At 44.6% G+C, this 17,095-nt stretch overlaps 1 protein-coding gene across 4 annotated transcripts in view; it reads right to left on the minus strand.

Annotated features, from left to right (window-relative positions):
- Positions 1–8,872: 8,872 nt before the first annotated feature.
- Positions 8,873–17,095, minus strand: part of HNF4G (hepatocyte nuclear factor 4 gamma) — a 143,127-nt gene continuing 134,904 nt past the window's right edge. For all 4 annotated transcript variants that reach the window (XM_075583171.1, XM_075583179.1, XM_075583187.1 and 1 more), the window contains one exon: positions 8,873–10,396. In XM_075583171.1, coding sequence (XP_075439286.1) covers positions 10,275–10,396 — 122 coding nt within the window. In that variant the 3' untranslated portion in view covers positions 8,873–10,274. The remainder of the gene's footprint in view (positions 10,397–17,095) is intronic.

The following is a 17,095-nucleotide window of genomic DNA, read 5'->3' on the forward strand; positions in this document are numbered from 1 at the left end:
TTTTATGCATTACAGTACATCTTAGCAACAGCAATTGTTTTTTCTACTACATAGTGGACCACAATTTGCACAAAAAAAATCAAATGCAAATTTAAATAATAAATACAATTTTTAAGTGGGCACAAGTCAAATATAATCTTAATAAGTCTGATAATTCCAATAAAGTTTACATATGGTAAACTGTGTTATAAAGTTGATAAATTACCAATCAGAGATATACAGTATAGGTAGTCTTGCTATTCAAATATTGTCAGAACAGGACTGTATACATGTATTTATGCATTATAATCTGTTTTTGAATTTCCCATTTCATATTAGTAATGAGTTTATGATGATATAAATGGTTGAATGAATAATCTGTAGTGGAGTGAATGAATATAAGTATACATGCCCTTGGGACTGGAGTACACAGGGATGCATGTGCATGCATTAATACAATCAAGAAAGGTTACAATTGTGAAATGCATGTCTATGAGTATGTAAATATACAGTACACAAATATTGAGGACAAGTTCTTTAGCATGTTTGTTGGTAAGACATGATCAACATCTTATATGTCTTTATTCCCTTACTTGTAAAGCTGAGAATGGAGATGTGTTAACATATCATAAACATGCCACTATATTTACAACTTAACTCACCTCACTACAGCCTCCAACTTCCTCTGTAACATGTGTCCCTACTATCTACTGTTTTGACATTAATTTAAGTTAAAGACATCTCAACTTGCAAGTTTTAGTCTTGCACAGCCCAGGATACTTTGGAAACAATATAGCTGGTATGGTGTATCTTAGTGATTATAATACTGAGAAATGTGATTTGCAAGTGTATAACCTTCCACGAGACATTATGGAAACAAAAACATAAACTAATTAAAGAAAGAAAAACTATTGACATCATTCCATAATGCAAGCTGAACTTCATTGCATTTTATTCTAAATGTAGTATTCTGCCCTGGGGCTCAGAAAGCTTTGACAGGCAGGTAAACTAATCTCCTTCATTCAAAATAGAGTTCTCCTTGAATTTCTGAGCAACTTTATTTACAAGTGTAACGGGTTTCCCCCCTCCCCCCCCAATCGCAGATTATACTGTGGGTGCGGAGAAACAATCAGTGTTACCATAGGTGTGGTGCATTACCTATTGGCTCGCAGGAGGGCTGAGCTTCCGCCACGGGAACCTGGGGCAATATACTAGCATATACAATTACAATGATGCAGCGCCTCCACCTGCGATGGCTCCCACCAGAGGGGGAGGGGTTCCTCGCAGGACAATACTCAATAACCACATACAACTGATTGGATAAGAACGAATATCTTTACTACTGTGCCTAGAAACATGCAGTTACAACCGATAACAACAGGTGTCCCTCTCTAAAGGCAACCTGAATCAACGTCTCCCCGATGCTAACACTAACGGACACCACGGAGGGTGTCCACACTTTATGCGTCATGGCGGACGCTACCACCTATGCGTCACAGTGGACGCTACCGTCCCAACACAATGATCCCACCCCCAAGTCCAGTGAATCCCCCCCAAAGTCTCGCACTCCCAATTCATAGACCAGTGTGTGTATATGTGTGTGACTGCGCAGCCACTATGTCTGATGATAGGCCTTGTTGGTGCACGTGAGGTGGTGAGTTACCTGCCCGGGCTCCAGCCACGGGTACTGCTATACCGCGGGGTGGGGATCGCTGGGATGTCCTCCGAAGTTGGGGTGAATTCCAGCGTGGATAATATCACCGCTTCTCCCCGCCGTCTGTACCTTGACGAGAACTGGGTTGAGATCCACAGGCCGCAGTCAATCTGTACTGGGCCTCCGCAAAGATAGTCTAGTTTTCTCTTAAAGGCCAGGCTTAAGCCCAAGCCTCGTGGCGGGAAGCACAGCGTCCGCTGGATTCCTAACTAGCGAATAGCTAATGGGGCAGGATCCCTAACCTAGGGCCTGTCCTTATCACACTCCGCTAGGATGACTCAGGGCTATCTGGGGCCTGGGAGAGTACTGGCCTAGTGCCGGGAGTCACTGACTCCAGCACCCTACCTCCTTCCCCTAGCTGCTCCTGTCACCAACTGCCTCACGTGGCCGCTGCGTGCGAATGTATCTCTATGTTGCAACAGAGCTCCTCCAGCTCTATTAGCTCCCTGGCGTCATGGGGCCGTTCCAGAGGCTCATGGGACTTGAAGTCCTCTTACAGAGCCCTCCTCTCATAGGCTAGGGCTTCGCGGGCTTTCTGGGCCTCCACTGCGCATGCGCGCGCTCCCTGCAGTTCTCCCGGTGCTCCTAGCCCTTGCGCATGCGCAACGCCCATAACAATGGCGGCGCCCTAATCCGCGAGCCGACGGGACCACAGCAACGCGATCGCGGCCTTAACGACGGCCCGATCGCGTCCCTGGCAACCGGCCGTAACTCTAGTAACGCGTGGCTCGCGCACCAGCAGGAGGGGGGGGGGGTCAATACGGCAAGGGGGACCTGGCTACACAAGCAAAACAAAAATTAATAGAAAACTTTTTGGGATGCATAAATTCGAAGAAGGGGAAAAAAAACAATACTGTGACAGGGAGAGCAGTTGGGGAGACCAATGAATTGTGGCTGCAAGCTTGAAAGGAACGGCCAAGGGCATCATGCAGTAAGCGGTGAAAACAAATACCGGCAGGGTTTTAAACTCGCCCTGTTTTTGCCGAGTTGCTCTCACGTTATGCAGAAAGGCCCGGATATCAGTGAGAGCAACATTTCCAAAAATGGCGAGTTGCCGGCGGCGATAGGACCTGCCCTCCGAGAAGGGCTCATCGGGTGAGATCTATCTGCTGCAGAGAGAGATCTGCCTCTCTCTGCGAAAATCTCGCCGGAAAATAATTATTTTAACATTTACATTTTAATCCCAGTGTAGATGAGCAGGGGGTCTCCGGAGCAGAACCGCTTTGGTTTTCTGTCCGGGGACCTCCTACTTCCAGAGATACAGGCCCCGTTATGGGGTGCCGGTATCTCCTACGTGTGGAGATGTTCCGATCACGTGACCGGGTGATTTAAATTCTGCAGTGGGATACCAGCACCCCATAACAGGGCCTATATCTCATGAAGTAGGTGGTCCCCGAGGCTGAAACCAATGCAGTTCAGCTCAGGAGACCCCCCTGCTCATGTACAATAATATCAAAACACACATATCAATAAAAATAATTCATTACCGTTGCGGATAGCCGCTATGGTAATGAAGCTGCATAAATGTAATTTTTATTAATTGTGTGCGGGAGCAGGGGGTCTTCTGAGCTGAACCGCTTTGATTTCAGCCTCAGTGGCCCCCTGATTCCCATGTTACAGGCCCAGATATAGGTGCCGGTATCCCATTATTAACATGTCACACGTCATGCGACATGGACGCTTTAAAAATGGTGGCCACTGGCATCGAATGCCCCATACCGGGGCCTGTAACTCGGGAAGCAGGGGGTCCCTGAGCCAGAAATCAAAGTGGTTCAGCTCAGGAGACCCCCTGCTCCCACACAGTATTAAACAAAAATACATTAAAGCAGCTTCATTGCCTTTGCGGATATCCGCTAAGGGGATGAAGGGGTTAAGGCACAAGGGGTTAATGATGGAGTTAAGGCACAATAGGGGATTAAGGGACAATAGAAGGGGTTAAGGCACAATAGCATGAAGGGGTTAAGGCACAATAGCCTGTTTTGTGAGGACAATTGCCCCCAATAAACATTTCAATATACAACATACCCACCCCCTGTGCCCCCAACAACCACTATACCCCCCTAACATATATCAAATATCTTAATTTTTTTTAATGCACAGGAAATATACTATAGGTCAGCAGTGGCCCTCGGGTGGTCCCTGTGGGTATCCAGGAGCCCCACAGGGGTCCCAGGGTGGTCCCTCAGGTGTGCGGGGTCCCCGCTTGCCTACAGTACCAATCCTGTGCCCAAAAAAAACCCAGATACATAAATACTTTTTAAAATACAGCACCCTCCCCACCCCCCCAACCCGCCCCCTAACACATATAGTAGAATAATGGGCAAAATTACTATTATCCAGATATGGATAATAGTGCATTTGCCCATTTAAAATACAATTAGCAGCATAAATAAAAAAATATATTCCACTAACCCCTGCCAGGCTGCCACGATGAAGGCCGTCCTAAATCCTCATCACCATCCATGTCCTCCGTTGCTACAAACAATACAGAAGAATAAAAAAAGACAATCTAATGTCCCCTAACCCCTTAATCACCTTAGCGGTTAGTAACCGCTATAGTATTTAAGGGGTTAAACCACCTTCCCCCACTACTCACCCGGTAGGTCTAACCAACGATCCTTGGGGACAATACCCCCTTCACCCACCCCCGCTACCCACAATTAAAACAATACACATAAGAGCCCCACTACCCACCTCTTAGGCCCACAATAAACATTACCATATTTAATACACATCAATACATAACGCACCCACCTCCTGTGCCCCCACATAAAAACATGATTTATTTTTTTACATACAGAATTAATACCCCAGGCCGACGGGGGTCCCCCGTGGGCCCGATGGGTGTCCGCAGGCCCCACAGTGCACCCTGGGGGCCTCCGGGTTGTCCCCGCTAGGCTCCATGAGCCTCCAGGTGGTACCCGCAGGTCGCAGCAGGCCCCTATGGTGTCCACGGGTGGTCCCCGTGGGTGTCTGGGGGTCCCTGGGTCATCCCCACATGTCTAGGGGCCCTCGGTTGTTTTCATGGGGTTTTTGGGGCCCTCGGGTGGTTCCCACGGGGTTCTTAGGGCCCTCGGGTGGTCCCTGTGGATCCACAGGGCCCCCACAGATGTAGGGCCCCCGGTTCTTCCCTGCAGGTGTCCCCATGGGTCATCAGGTGGTACCCATGGGCGTCCGGGGGTCATTGGGTGGTACCCGTGGGCATCTGGGGGTCCTCAGGTGGTCTCCATGGGTCCCTGCTGCCCTGCGGTACCAATCCTCTATGTTAAAAATAAAACATGTCCTACATTTCAATCAATACACCCCCACCAAACACATACAGTACAGTAAAGGGCAAAATAACTATTATCCAGATATGGATAATAGATTATTTGCCCATTATTAAACACATTAGCTAGCATAAATAAAGTAAATAAAAACAGTTTTACTTACCCCTGGCATTATGAACACACACACACTACAACACACATCACTGCGAAATACTCAAATAACTAGATTGATCATCACTTGAGTCTAGGCGCAAAGTTCACCTTTCCTGTCTTGCCTTTAAATGCTTTCTGGGTAAGCTACCCATCTATCTGAACAAGCTCATCACCCTTACCACATGCAGCACTTATCATCTGAAATCTGACTCCAAAAGACTATTCATGGTCCCAAGGCTCAACAAAGTATCCGGCCCCTCCCCTGTCTAGTACCGTGCACCCCAAAACTGGAACAACCTACCGGAGACTCTCACATCCAGCACCAGTTTAAGTTCTTTCAAAACCAAATCTGTCTCTGTTACATACGCCCATAATATATATTATCTTTAACTGTGCATGCAAGGTCTTGTATATAATGTATACCCTGTTCACTTATGTAACTGTATTGTAATTATGTATTATTTGTCATTTTAACTCTATGCCCAGGACATACTTGAAAACGAGAGGTAACTCTCAATGTATTACTTCCTGGTAAAATAGAGGATCCAGGGCACTACGGGTTTGTAGAAAATAAATTTATTCTAGGCACACACAACGTTTCGAGCTGTATAAAGCTCTTTCTCAAGTGACTGGCCAGTCACTAGAGAAATAACTTTATACAGCTCGAAACCTTTTGTGTGCCTAGAATAAATTTATTTTCTACAAACCCGTAGTGCCCTGGATCCTCTATTTTATTCATATACTTTGAAATTACACCAGACAGGTTTTTTCCCTGAACCACGGAGCACTGGTACCTCAAATCTCAAGTATATTGCTTATATTATACATGTATGCAACACATAACTCTTGATTGATTACTTTCTGGTAAAACATTTTATAAATAAATAAAATGAAGGGCGTCCTGGTTAGGATACTGCAGGTCCCTGTCCTCCGTTGCCAGAAAAATCTCTACCACCAACAAACTGGGTACTTATGTGTTAATGGTTGGGCATCAGCCCTTTATTAAATCTTGGCACTGGCGAGGACAAAGAGGAAGAGGGTGACCTTCATCCTAACAGGGGAATGTTAAACATTTATTGATAGAATTTGTAGCCCATTCCTGTGTGTGGGGTTGGGGGTATAGGGTGTGGATCAAGGGGGTAGTTTCCCCAGGGTAGGTGGTTAGGCATCACAGGAGATGGGGGCTATTAGGATGGTTTAACCCCTTAACCCATTTGGGCTGTGACGCAGGACATTTAAACTTGCAGGAGATACTGGCACCAGAAATGGAGGCCTGTACCTTGGGAAGCAGGTGGTCCCTGGACCATAAAATAATGTGGTTCTGTCCCGCAGAACAACCTGATTCAATTCTACGTACTAAAAATAATATAAAAACAGTGCAATCGCCTGTAAGAACTGTGCATAAAGAGGGGCATGTATAGGTGGAAGGTGCCGCTCACCCTGCCTCTCCTACCCTCACAGTGGCAGCAAGCTTCAGTGCAGCTGGATGATGCAGCAGAACCCTGCAGGGTTCCTTCAGGAGGGTGGCCAGCATGTGCCTGTTTCCTCTCCCATGCTAGATCCATCAAGCTTAGCACTAGGATTGATATGAATTTAAAAAAGGAGGATATTTTGTGCCTTTGCCTTTGCACATAAGTAAAACTGACCTTAAGATATATAAATAAAGCCATAAAATAAACAAGCGTTGGAAAAAACGCAGGGATGTATATACAGACACACACACACACACTGGGATATATAGGGTGTCCAAACTAAAAGAGGCACAGAAATGATGAAAGTAAATTCACCGTGCCTCTTTTACTGTGGACACCCTTTATATAAACACTGAAAAACATACATTTTTTGCAAATGGAAAAATATTTTTAAAAATGTATTGAATAAACAAAATACACATGGTAAACTGGAATCCATAGGCATATTTGATGCCCCTGAATTGCACAAGTTTTACCTTGATACACAGACCCCTCATGAAAATACAGTACAGGCATAACCCGCATTAACGTACACAATGGGTCCAGAGGATGTATGTAAAGCGAAAATGTACTAAAAGTGAAGCAATACCTTTTCTCCACTTATTGATGCAGGTACTGTACTGCAATCGTCATATACGTGCATAACTGATGTAAATAACACATTTGTAACAGGCTCTATAGTCTCCCCGCTTGCGCATAGCTTCGGTACAGGTAGGGAGCCGGTATTGCTGATCAGGACGTGCTGACAGGCGCATGTGCGAGCTGCCGTTTGCCTATTGGTCGATATGTCCTTACTCGCGAGTGTACTTAAAGTGAGTGTCCTTAAACCGGGGTGTGCCTGTATATTGCACACATGGGGCCTATTCTCGTACTGTAGCTCCAAAGTGTGACAAACCGCTTTTAAAGAACCCTTTAGGAGTCTGTTAGCATTCTTTGCTATTCTGTAAGCCCTTCTCCCATGTCCAATGGGAGCCTAAAAGGCTTTTTTAGAAGTAGTTTCACACTTGTTCTGCTTATCCGATTGGTTTGTCAAAAAAGCCTCAAACACACATTTTATGCCAACAACTGCTATTGTAGTAGCTCTGTTATGAAAACTGATTCTAAAAACTCACATTTTTTTAACACTACCTAAAAGGGCTCGAGATTGGTATTGCGAGTTTCATCTTGGAAAATGGGTTTGACTGAGAGAGCAAAACCCATCAGTCAGACTGTGGATGGAGTTAGCACCACCTCAGGTCATTCTGCTTCTTAAGTAAATACAATCCGGGCATTTTTGCTGTTAAACCGTGCGGTTTGTCACTTTTTAAAGAAGCGGCTTAGAAGATGCAATTTGCAATAGAGAAATGTTCTTTTTCTCACGTTTAATTCCGCTACTTCTGAACAAATCGCACGGTTTGGCACTGACAACTTTGGAGCTACGAGAATAGGCCCCATTGTCTATACACCGAGTATTATTCATTAAACTCCAATAGTGTTGATCAGGGCATGAAGGGAACTTTTATTGACATTAGTAGAAGTTGCCATGCAATAGAGCCCCTATCTGCCCCATCAAAGGTTAATAAATAACCTCCCTGCCCTCAGAGTATACCCATTATTGGAATAATTTAACTAAACTATAATAATTGCAATGTGCAGATTATGGCCTCTATCCCATTGGGATTTTCCCGACTGATCAACTTGATCACATTTTTGCAGAATGTCACCACTAGAATGGAAGCATATTGAGATTAATTTCACTGAATCTTAGGTCATGGGAACTGAACATTGACTTTTAATATGTGGCGAACAATATTGGCAAACCTTTGGTGAAAAAGGGCCCATTTTCTCGTTTACAAATACAGTGTACATTTTCCACATCTCTAATTGTCAGATCTAAGAAATAAAATATATCTATGTATATACTATAGTTATTAGGGGCTGATGTCCACCATTCCATAATTTAGCAAATTTGCTACTGTAAATGTAATCTAGTTAAACTGTATTTCAAAACTTAAAAAAATCAATTGCCTTTTTTTTTCAGAAACCATATTTTATTTGTGTTCATCTTACCAACATAATGATATAGTTTAAAAAAAAAAAAGTAACGAGAGTTCACATATACATCATTTTGTTATTTATAACTTGATTTTTGATACTAATCTTACAAAAATAAATTTCCGTTTAGAAAATCAACTGTTTCACAATAAATTATTATTTTTTTCTACATTTACACATGTAAATAGCTGGCATTTGATAATATAAAAAACACACTTGCTCAGTGTATATAGGCAATATATAAAGTGTAGTTCTATTAAATATTTTCAACATGGTATAGTAATAACAAACTTTTGTTATATGTTGCATTGCCTAAAATTGTTGACATGTAGATACTATTGAAAATGTGTTTGAAGAGGATATAAATTACTGAAATGTAGTTATCAGGAGCAGAGATTAGATCTGAAGGGAAGACAGATAGTATGCAAGTTAATTTGTATTAGTAATATTCAAATAATTATCTGTAGTGGATTTTAGTAACTAAGCATTTTCATGTGATATTTGAAATTAATTTAATGTAGTGCTACAAACATACAAACATTGGTACAAAAAATAGAACCACATTTATTGAAGTAAATAAAGCATTTCAAATGAAATATTTTTCTCCAGTAAACCTTGCAGCAGTTTTCCAGCAAAAGTCCCACACGTTATAATAAGTCTATGTAAGAGTAGTGCAGAAATACTGTTGCATATGCCAATTGAGTTAAAATTGAAAGCAGTATTGTTTGAGGTATTGCTCAGTTAGGCAGCCTGGAGCTTTAATAGTTAACTTTGTTGTTGTTCATATTAGACAGTGGTAGACAACAGGCAGAAGGGTTGTTGCAGCTACAGGTAGGAGCTTCTTTTCGTCTCTTATGGTCACCAGCTTACTGTCAATGCATTGGTGAATACTGTTCCACTCCTCTTCTTCTTACACAGGGAACTAGTGATTAGCATAAGAGAGCAGCCAGCCGTAAAGTATTTATACAGTATGTGCACTGTCATTAAGTAGCTTAGGGAGCGCAGAGCAGCTACTATCCAAGCCACAAACCTCTCTGTTCCCTCTGCAGTGGGGAGAGAAAGCAGACCACTGGGGCAGCCAGCACTTGGGGTCCACGGGAAAGCCCAGAGGGCAACAAGCAGCCCCAGGGGATGCCTGTTGCCAACAATGATATAAGAGCTTCTTTAGTTCTAAGCAACAGTATTTATCCAAAATGTAACTACCAGGCTGCATTAGTGTATCATTAATGACATTTGACACTTCCATTGAATCTGAACATAACACCAATCTTCATTATTATGACTGATAACTGATTGACAGGGTGGTATATAGGATATTTATGAAATGTACATACATTATCTAATTTCACATATTTGGATGTTAACATGTGAAGTCTTAAAGTAACATTTATTATAGACCTTCCAAATTAGATAATAGCTTTGGTACATAAAAACACAAACATATTATTTGAACTGTATATGTAAAAATATGCACATGTAAAACAAATGTCACACCATCTAAGTTAAGAATGTACAACTATTTAGGGCACTTTATTTTGCATGCTGTTGCACATTTGAAACAAGGTACAGTAAATCTTCTTTGGCAGTATTCATACAGTAGTTTCCTGTCCAGTTGTTATCATCAGTCATATTGCATCAGTATAGTAACTTTTATCACAAGGGTTTTTGTTTTGGGATGGACTGATGTGTGATGACTGTTGCATGGTTTGTAGATATTTTATAATGCTCTTGTCCAGATCCCTGGGGAGGCGAAGGCAGAGGCGTTTCTGGAGTTGCTAAACAAAAAAAAATAAAATGTTTATTAATCCAGACATTATCCATGGCATGCAAAAATGCAATCTAATTAACGTAAGCAATCAACAAGTTATAGAAAATCTTTGGACAACAGAAAGTGCAGGCATTCATCTAGCCATATCCTAGTTGGTTGGTTTGCCGAATTTAGATTATCGAATACAGTGTTCAATTACACCTCTTACTAGTGTACTTTGATAAATAATTAGCTACAGTAGGATCAGTCATTTGAACATGCATCATTTAGAATCAATGTATGAACTAAATTGCCCTGGTTGCATGAATGAGTGACTTAAGGAATTAACTGAAAAAAATGGATGCTATAAAAATTTAAAAGATTAGGTCTCAAGTGTATTTTATATGAGACACATTGTTGTATCACAGTTTATAGAATAAGGACATTATGCCAGAATTCACTAAAATCCATTAACGTTTTACACACAGAACAAAAAAATATATAAAATTAATAATAATTTACTGAGTGCAATTTTAAATTGCTTTGCCATGCAGTAAATAACACTAGTTATGATATTGTTAGATTTCAGGTGGGATATCACACTGTTCTACTATAGGGAACTGTAATGGAAATTATTAAAATACCCTAAGGCAGAAAATAATGTAACCACTTTGGTACCTGAGACTACCAATATATTGTATGTATGTTTATCTTTATAAACAAGGGTAGAGAGTGTGTACCACATGTTGTAAATTTGGGTAAAGATTCAATGGGATAGAAATAAAAAAGCCTTGAGATGGGCACACTCACAGGAGTAGCAGGTAAAATTGTATTGTACTGTAAGAATCATTCTCATAGAAATCGGAGGATATGAGGGTCCGGTGACATCCGCAGTAGGCAGCTTCCGTTACTCACATCCCTGCAGCAGCAGTTCTGAGTCTTGTGTGTGGCCGCAGCAATCCCGGTATGAGGTAAATGCTTACAGTCAGGGAGAGACAAAAGTTTGGGACGTGATGCGTGTTGCGTCACCACGCAAGCGTTCTCCGGAGTCTGACAGAAGTTCCTGTTGCCACGCTTCCCGTGTTACAAACTTTTGTCTCTCCCTGACTGTTAGCATTTACCTCATGCCGAGATTGCTGCAGCCACACACGAGATTCAGATCTGCTGCAGGATCACTGCAGGATTTGTTTCTGCATTTTTTTTTCATTCTTTATTTTTTATCTTCCATTTTCCCCATTGTCTTGCACTCTATTTTTCATTTAGTTTGTTTATAAGGTTATATTAGTAGTTTTGATCACATAAATATCACTGTGTTATACATCACTCTAATTACAATTCTCTCTTTACACATATAGGTGATGACACTATTAGCGCTACTATTTATAATATATGCATATCTTTATTTATCTAGCGACATCTATGTACATAGCACTTCACAGCAGTAATACACATGATAAAATAATATAACATGATGGGAATAAGTGCTTCAGACATAAAAGTAACATTAGGAAAAGAAGTCCCTGCCCCAAAGAGCTTACAATCTAAGTATTGCACTGCATTGCATTAACACACTACCAAACACCTTAATACTACACTACCTACCCCCTTGCCTACTAAAGAAGCTAGTAAGCCTTTGGTAGGCAATGCTTTTCTAACAGCTATGGCAAAAACAAAGAGGTTTACTTTTAACACACTTCCCCTGGGAGGGCCTTAACTCCATCCTGTGGCACCTAACCACATCATCAACCACTATTTCCCACAGCACAGTGCACCTAACAACCCGCCATCTTAATGGGTTAGTTTTATATGGGTAATTGACCCGGAAGATCAGGGAGGACTTTGTCATTGATGGGGTATTTTTTTATCCTTTTATAAATTCCTTTTAATGCCATTGAGGCTTCCAAGGCTCTACTTGAGACAGCCTAGGGTAGCCTCACTTGCACTAAATGGGTTGAGGACCATCTTATATATTTTGCAATATATGTTTTAATATTCTTTATGTAATAAAACATTGTATTTTACATTTCTGTTTGTAGTATGTCCTACGCCCTTGTTAGCCAGATTTAGTTAATAGGGCTGTAAATCATCCCTATAGGACGGATGGGGGTGGGTGTAAGGTGTGTTCAGGTGAGGCAAAGGTTGAGGGCGTGGGGCGAATAGTTTGGCCCCCTCGGAATCTGCATTTAGCAAAAAGCACTGAAAGAAGGCAAAATGTTATCTGGAATGTGTTTTACAGGTATTTCACATTGTTGATGGAACTCTGATTCACACTTGTTCACTGTGAAACCTCCACTACTGACAAAACTGTCAATGATTTATCTGATCCAAAAGTTAAACATTTCTGGAAACAGCAGACGTAATGGAACACTAAACAATGATGATTCAGTTTTGGTTTAAACATTTTATGAATTAGTTTTACCTAAAGCCAGTTTGTATGCTTTTGGATTATGGTGAATATGCAAAGTAAATGCAGAAGCTAAGACTTGTTTGAAACACCATAAAATATCACAGCATTACCAGAAAGACAGAAAAAGCAAAGTACTGTATCATGATTACCGTCCCATATGCCAATCACACTGAGTTAATACGCCTAATAGACTTGACTGAGTATACACAGCAGTAAAGATAATATGATATCAACTCTGTAACTGCTAACATGCACTGCATCAATTTTCCCACTGGTGTTAACTGATTCTAGACAAGGGTAGAGCTATAAAATTATGTAATCTATATTCCCCCTAAAAAATAAAGTACAACAACTGCTACAACTCGACCACAGAACCCAAATCACAGGTCTGAGGTAGGTGTTAACATGACTGCAGAAAACTGAGCAAAGACTATTCTCAATTTCATTCTTTTCTGAAGTATGTGCATATTTATAAAACTGTTTTACAAGGAAGTAATACATTGAGAGTTACCCCTCGTTTTCAAGAACGTCCTAGGCTCAGAGTTATGATGACATTACATGGTTACATTAAATGAACAGGGCTATTCATTATATTTAAAGACATGTGTAGCCCTGGTAAGAAAATAGGGCTATATGTCTTTCCTCCTACTGGTATAAGCCCTGCTAAGAGCAGGCTGCCAGTAGTTATCATGGGTTTCCCCCACATCAAGCCCTGCTCTGAGTGGTCACCTGACCCTGTGTGGAAGGCATAGACACAGGGGCGGTACCTGCTGATGTCATGAAGGGGAGGGCTGTTTCTATTTAGAGGTTGCCTGTTCCTGTCAGTGACAGTAGAGTTGAGTCCTGGGTTCAGTCCTGAACAGTCAGAGTGTGTGAGCTAGCTAGGTTCCTGAGGAGTAGGGCCTAGTTAGCTATAGGTGGACCAGTGCCTCTCACCCTGCCTAGGGGGTGAGGGAAGAGCTAGCCCCACCCTGAGTGCCTGTGACTTGGGGTGTAGGCAGGGACACAGAGTACCCAGATACCATCCTGAGGGTGTGCAGTCTGGTGGGAGAGGAGACCCTGTACCTGTGATACCACTGTGTTGCTGTGATTGCTGCTACACTGTGCTGCTGTGTGCTGTGCAATAAAGAGCTGCTGCTGATTTTACAAAGGCTGACTGAGACTGGAATCTCTCATCCCTGTGTGGGAAGTTCTCTGTAAGGATTCCACCCCATATCCCTGGGGCTTCACAGAGATGGAGGCGTTGCACCACTGAGAAGAGATGAAGGCAATTACCCCAGAGACCTGGTCCTGTCCTCCCCCACACCATCGCGGGAGACTCAGGCCCTCCTGTTGCCAGCAGGTATGCACCACACCAAGACACGTAGCCAGAACTTAGTACACCTCAGGGGGTCCGATCTGCGACCGGGGTGGGGGGGGGGTTCTGAAGGCTACATTTGGAGGCGCTGCTGAGACATAGAAACAGGCCAGGTTTTCAGCAAAGCAGAGCTGGAAGCGCTAAGTGCACCTTCCATGCAAGTACTGCAGAAAGTAGGGCGCAATTGCACATCGGGGTAGTCAGGGGAGCATGGACTCTCGCACTGTACGCCCTGGGTGCCCTAAGAGGGTGTTGTAAATTGGGTGCGTGGCTATAACTGTTCTAGTCCCTTGAGGCAGATAGTGTGAGGCAACTGGGGGGGTTAGCCTGTTAACTAGTCCAGGGACCATGGCCCAGGGCCCGCACTATGAGTGGCCAACAGTAAGAGACGCCCAGTACTGAGGAGATGCCCAGTACCCTAGCCAGCACCAAAAAGCGCACCACAGAGTACTTGAGGGAACCATAAGCGAGTGCGGTGTACAAGAAGGAGTTCTGCCTAGCCTGGGGTATGCCATACGTCATATTTGTGGGTTAAAGCATACAGAGAGCATTTAGAGAGTATTCAGAGAACAGTCAGTGTCTAGGAACGTGTTGTACGGTAGACATTGAGAGTAGAGCTATTGTGGGCTCAGAGGGCTCACTAAAGATGGCGACCGGAGATACATGTGCTCTGCGGGGCATGGAGGTGGTGAAAATGGCGATAGCAGCATCATTCGCAGCAAAGCAGTTTGCAGCCGATCCAAAATGGCGACTCCCGCCAAGCCTAGATCACGCACGTGCTGCGTGCAAGCAGGCTGCAAGAGAATTGTGGAGAGAGATGTGCAGGGGTTTGGTGCCAAACCCAGATCCCCAGCACAGAGCGGAGCGGTGCGAAAGCCGAAAGCCCACCCACCTGTGCAGTGACTGGCCGACAGACAAAGCCACGTCATGCAGAGCGAGAGAGTGCCCCTCCTCTTGTTTCCACCAGAGGGAGGGGGCGCGACAAGAGCCAATCAGAGTTGTCCTCTCCAGAGAAAGGAGGGACAGGAAGTGAGAGCGAGGAACTTCACTTCAGCCTGACTATTGAAGACAGAGGAGCTAAGAGTGAGCTGAACTATTCAACCCCTGCGCAAAAGATGGCTGATTTGAGCGTGACCCCATTTCAGTTTCCAGGAGGCTTCCTGGTTGTGGAGGTTGATGGCCGAGAGTATCTCCGGTGCCTGTGCGTACACTGCAGGACACCCGGACCAGCCCCGAGCACGACGGCGCGATGCCCTCAGTATAGCACGTTCTACTTGTGGCCTGTCGAGCCATGGCCTATGCTAAAGACACCACGAAGTGCCTCTCCGGGAACCCTAACGGAGGTGGCGAAGACAGAGGAGAAGGTTGTGCTGGTTCCCTGTATCACCTCTGAGGTGGGAGCCAAGGCCCAGCCAATCAGAGATGTACCAGAGAAGAGCACGACCTCAGTGGAGGTACCGGAGCGGGCCCGTTTCGTACCACTACCCACTGGCGGTGCCGCAAGAGATCAAGGTGACTTCCAAGCAGAGGAACAGTTAAAGTCGTCTTCGGAGGAAAGAGATGGCTTATCATCGGTGGCGATGCACCTACCAGCGAACCACCCCAGCTGTAAGAAAGATAGCGGTCCACTTACCGGTGAGAAAGAGCAGACGAGTCCGGAGACCCCCCGACAGCAAGCGCTGGTGTGGCCTGAGCCGCGTAGAAGTCCCCCGGCCGAGTCGACTCCCAATGCGGCAGAGATGGATCCGAGACGGCTCCGGAGGAACCACCGATCACCAGCCGGCAGCGGAGCGGTAAGGAGACACCCCCACCCCCTTACTCCCGCCAGGCGAAGACGGAACCTGCAGAGGGAGAGAGAGAAAAGCTTGCGGCCTACCTATCCGCGAGTCGGATGGTCCACTACCGCCCCTTCCGGTCCTCGACGCACTTCCGGTGCGAGACCACGGAGCGGAGTGAGATTCCGCGCCACCAGCGATGATGTCACTTCCGGGTCCCCCTGGCGCCGAGGTCCAGAAGCTTTGTTTTCTTCAAAGAGAAGAGCGGCTATGGAGGCAGCGCTCGCGAAACTCAAGACCCAAGCCGCCACAAGAGGAGCACGAAGCACGGTGGACCGGGCAAGTCGTAAGATGCCCACTGGTCGTGGCATTGCCCGACTCATATACACTGTACTGGACATTGCTGATCCCCTGGTCACCGCCCCTAGCGCCATTGCCCTGGCCACTGCCCCTGCCCCGTCACGTGTCAGGTCACCGGGTCCTAGCGGGGATAAGCTGAGCAAGACGCCCAAATATTCTAAAGATTGGAGGGATTGGGAACTCAGTGATGAAGGGTCTGATGGGGAAATACCATATTCAAGTGTGATACGTGTGTCTAACCCTGTTGCATTTTCTCCTGTACCTAGAGGTAGGGCCCGAGGGTCCCAGACAACTGCTCAAGCGGGTTCGGTGAGTGCATAAAATGAATCCCACGATCTACACCAATGTGACACGAGGTGGATTCAAAGGCTCGCACTCTACTGAGGCAGCGATGTCCGGTGTGTCCTCACAAGCAGAGTCAGATACCAATACAAGGGTGGTATCAGGATATGAGCACCAAGATAAGTGGTGGGCACCGCTGTTTACAGGGTACCATGCAGGGATGGACCGTACTCGGTTCCTGCTTATCAAAAATAGTATAGTTGACCATTGGTGGGCTGTAGGCACCTTTACTCCCCAGGAGGTTGCTGATGAGCTAGAAAAGAGGTATATGGAAATTGAGCAGAAGATAATCATTCCCAAGGGTCCCGCCATTTTGTATGACGATGTTGCCCCAGAGGAGCCTCAGTTTTGGGTACTGCCAAGCCGGGCAGGAGACCGAAAACTGACCAAGCTCAGCAGAGCAGACAGGGCCATAGTAGCCAGGTACAGGCAATCCAATGGCTATGAGTTCCCCATATGTACCTGAGCCAATTATGCAGGAGATAG

The sequence above is a fragment of the Ascaphus truei genome, chromosome 2, assembly GCF_040206685.1.
Source record: "Ascaphus truei isolate aAscTru1 chromosome 2, aAscTru1.hap1, whole genome shotgun sequence".
NCBI classification, from domain to species: Eukaryota; Metazoa; Chordata; class Amphibia; order Anura; family Ascaphidae; genus Ascaphus; species Ascaphus truei.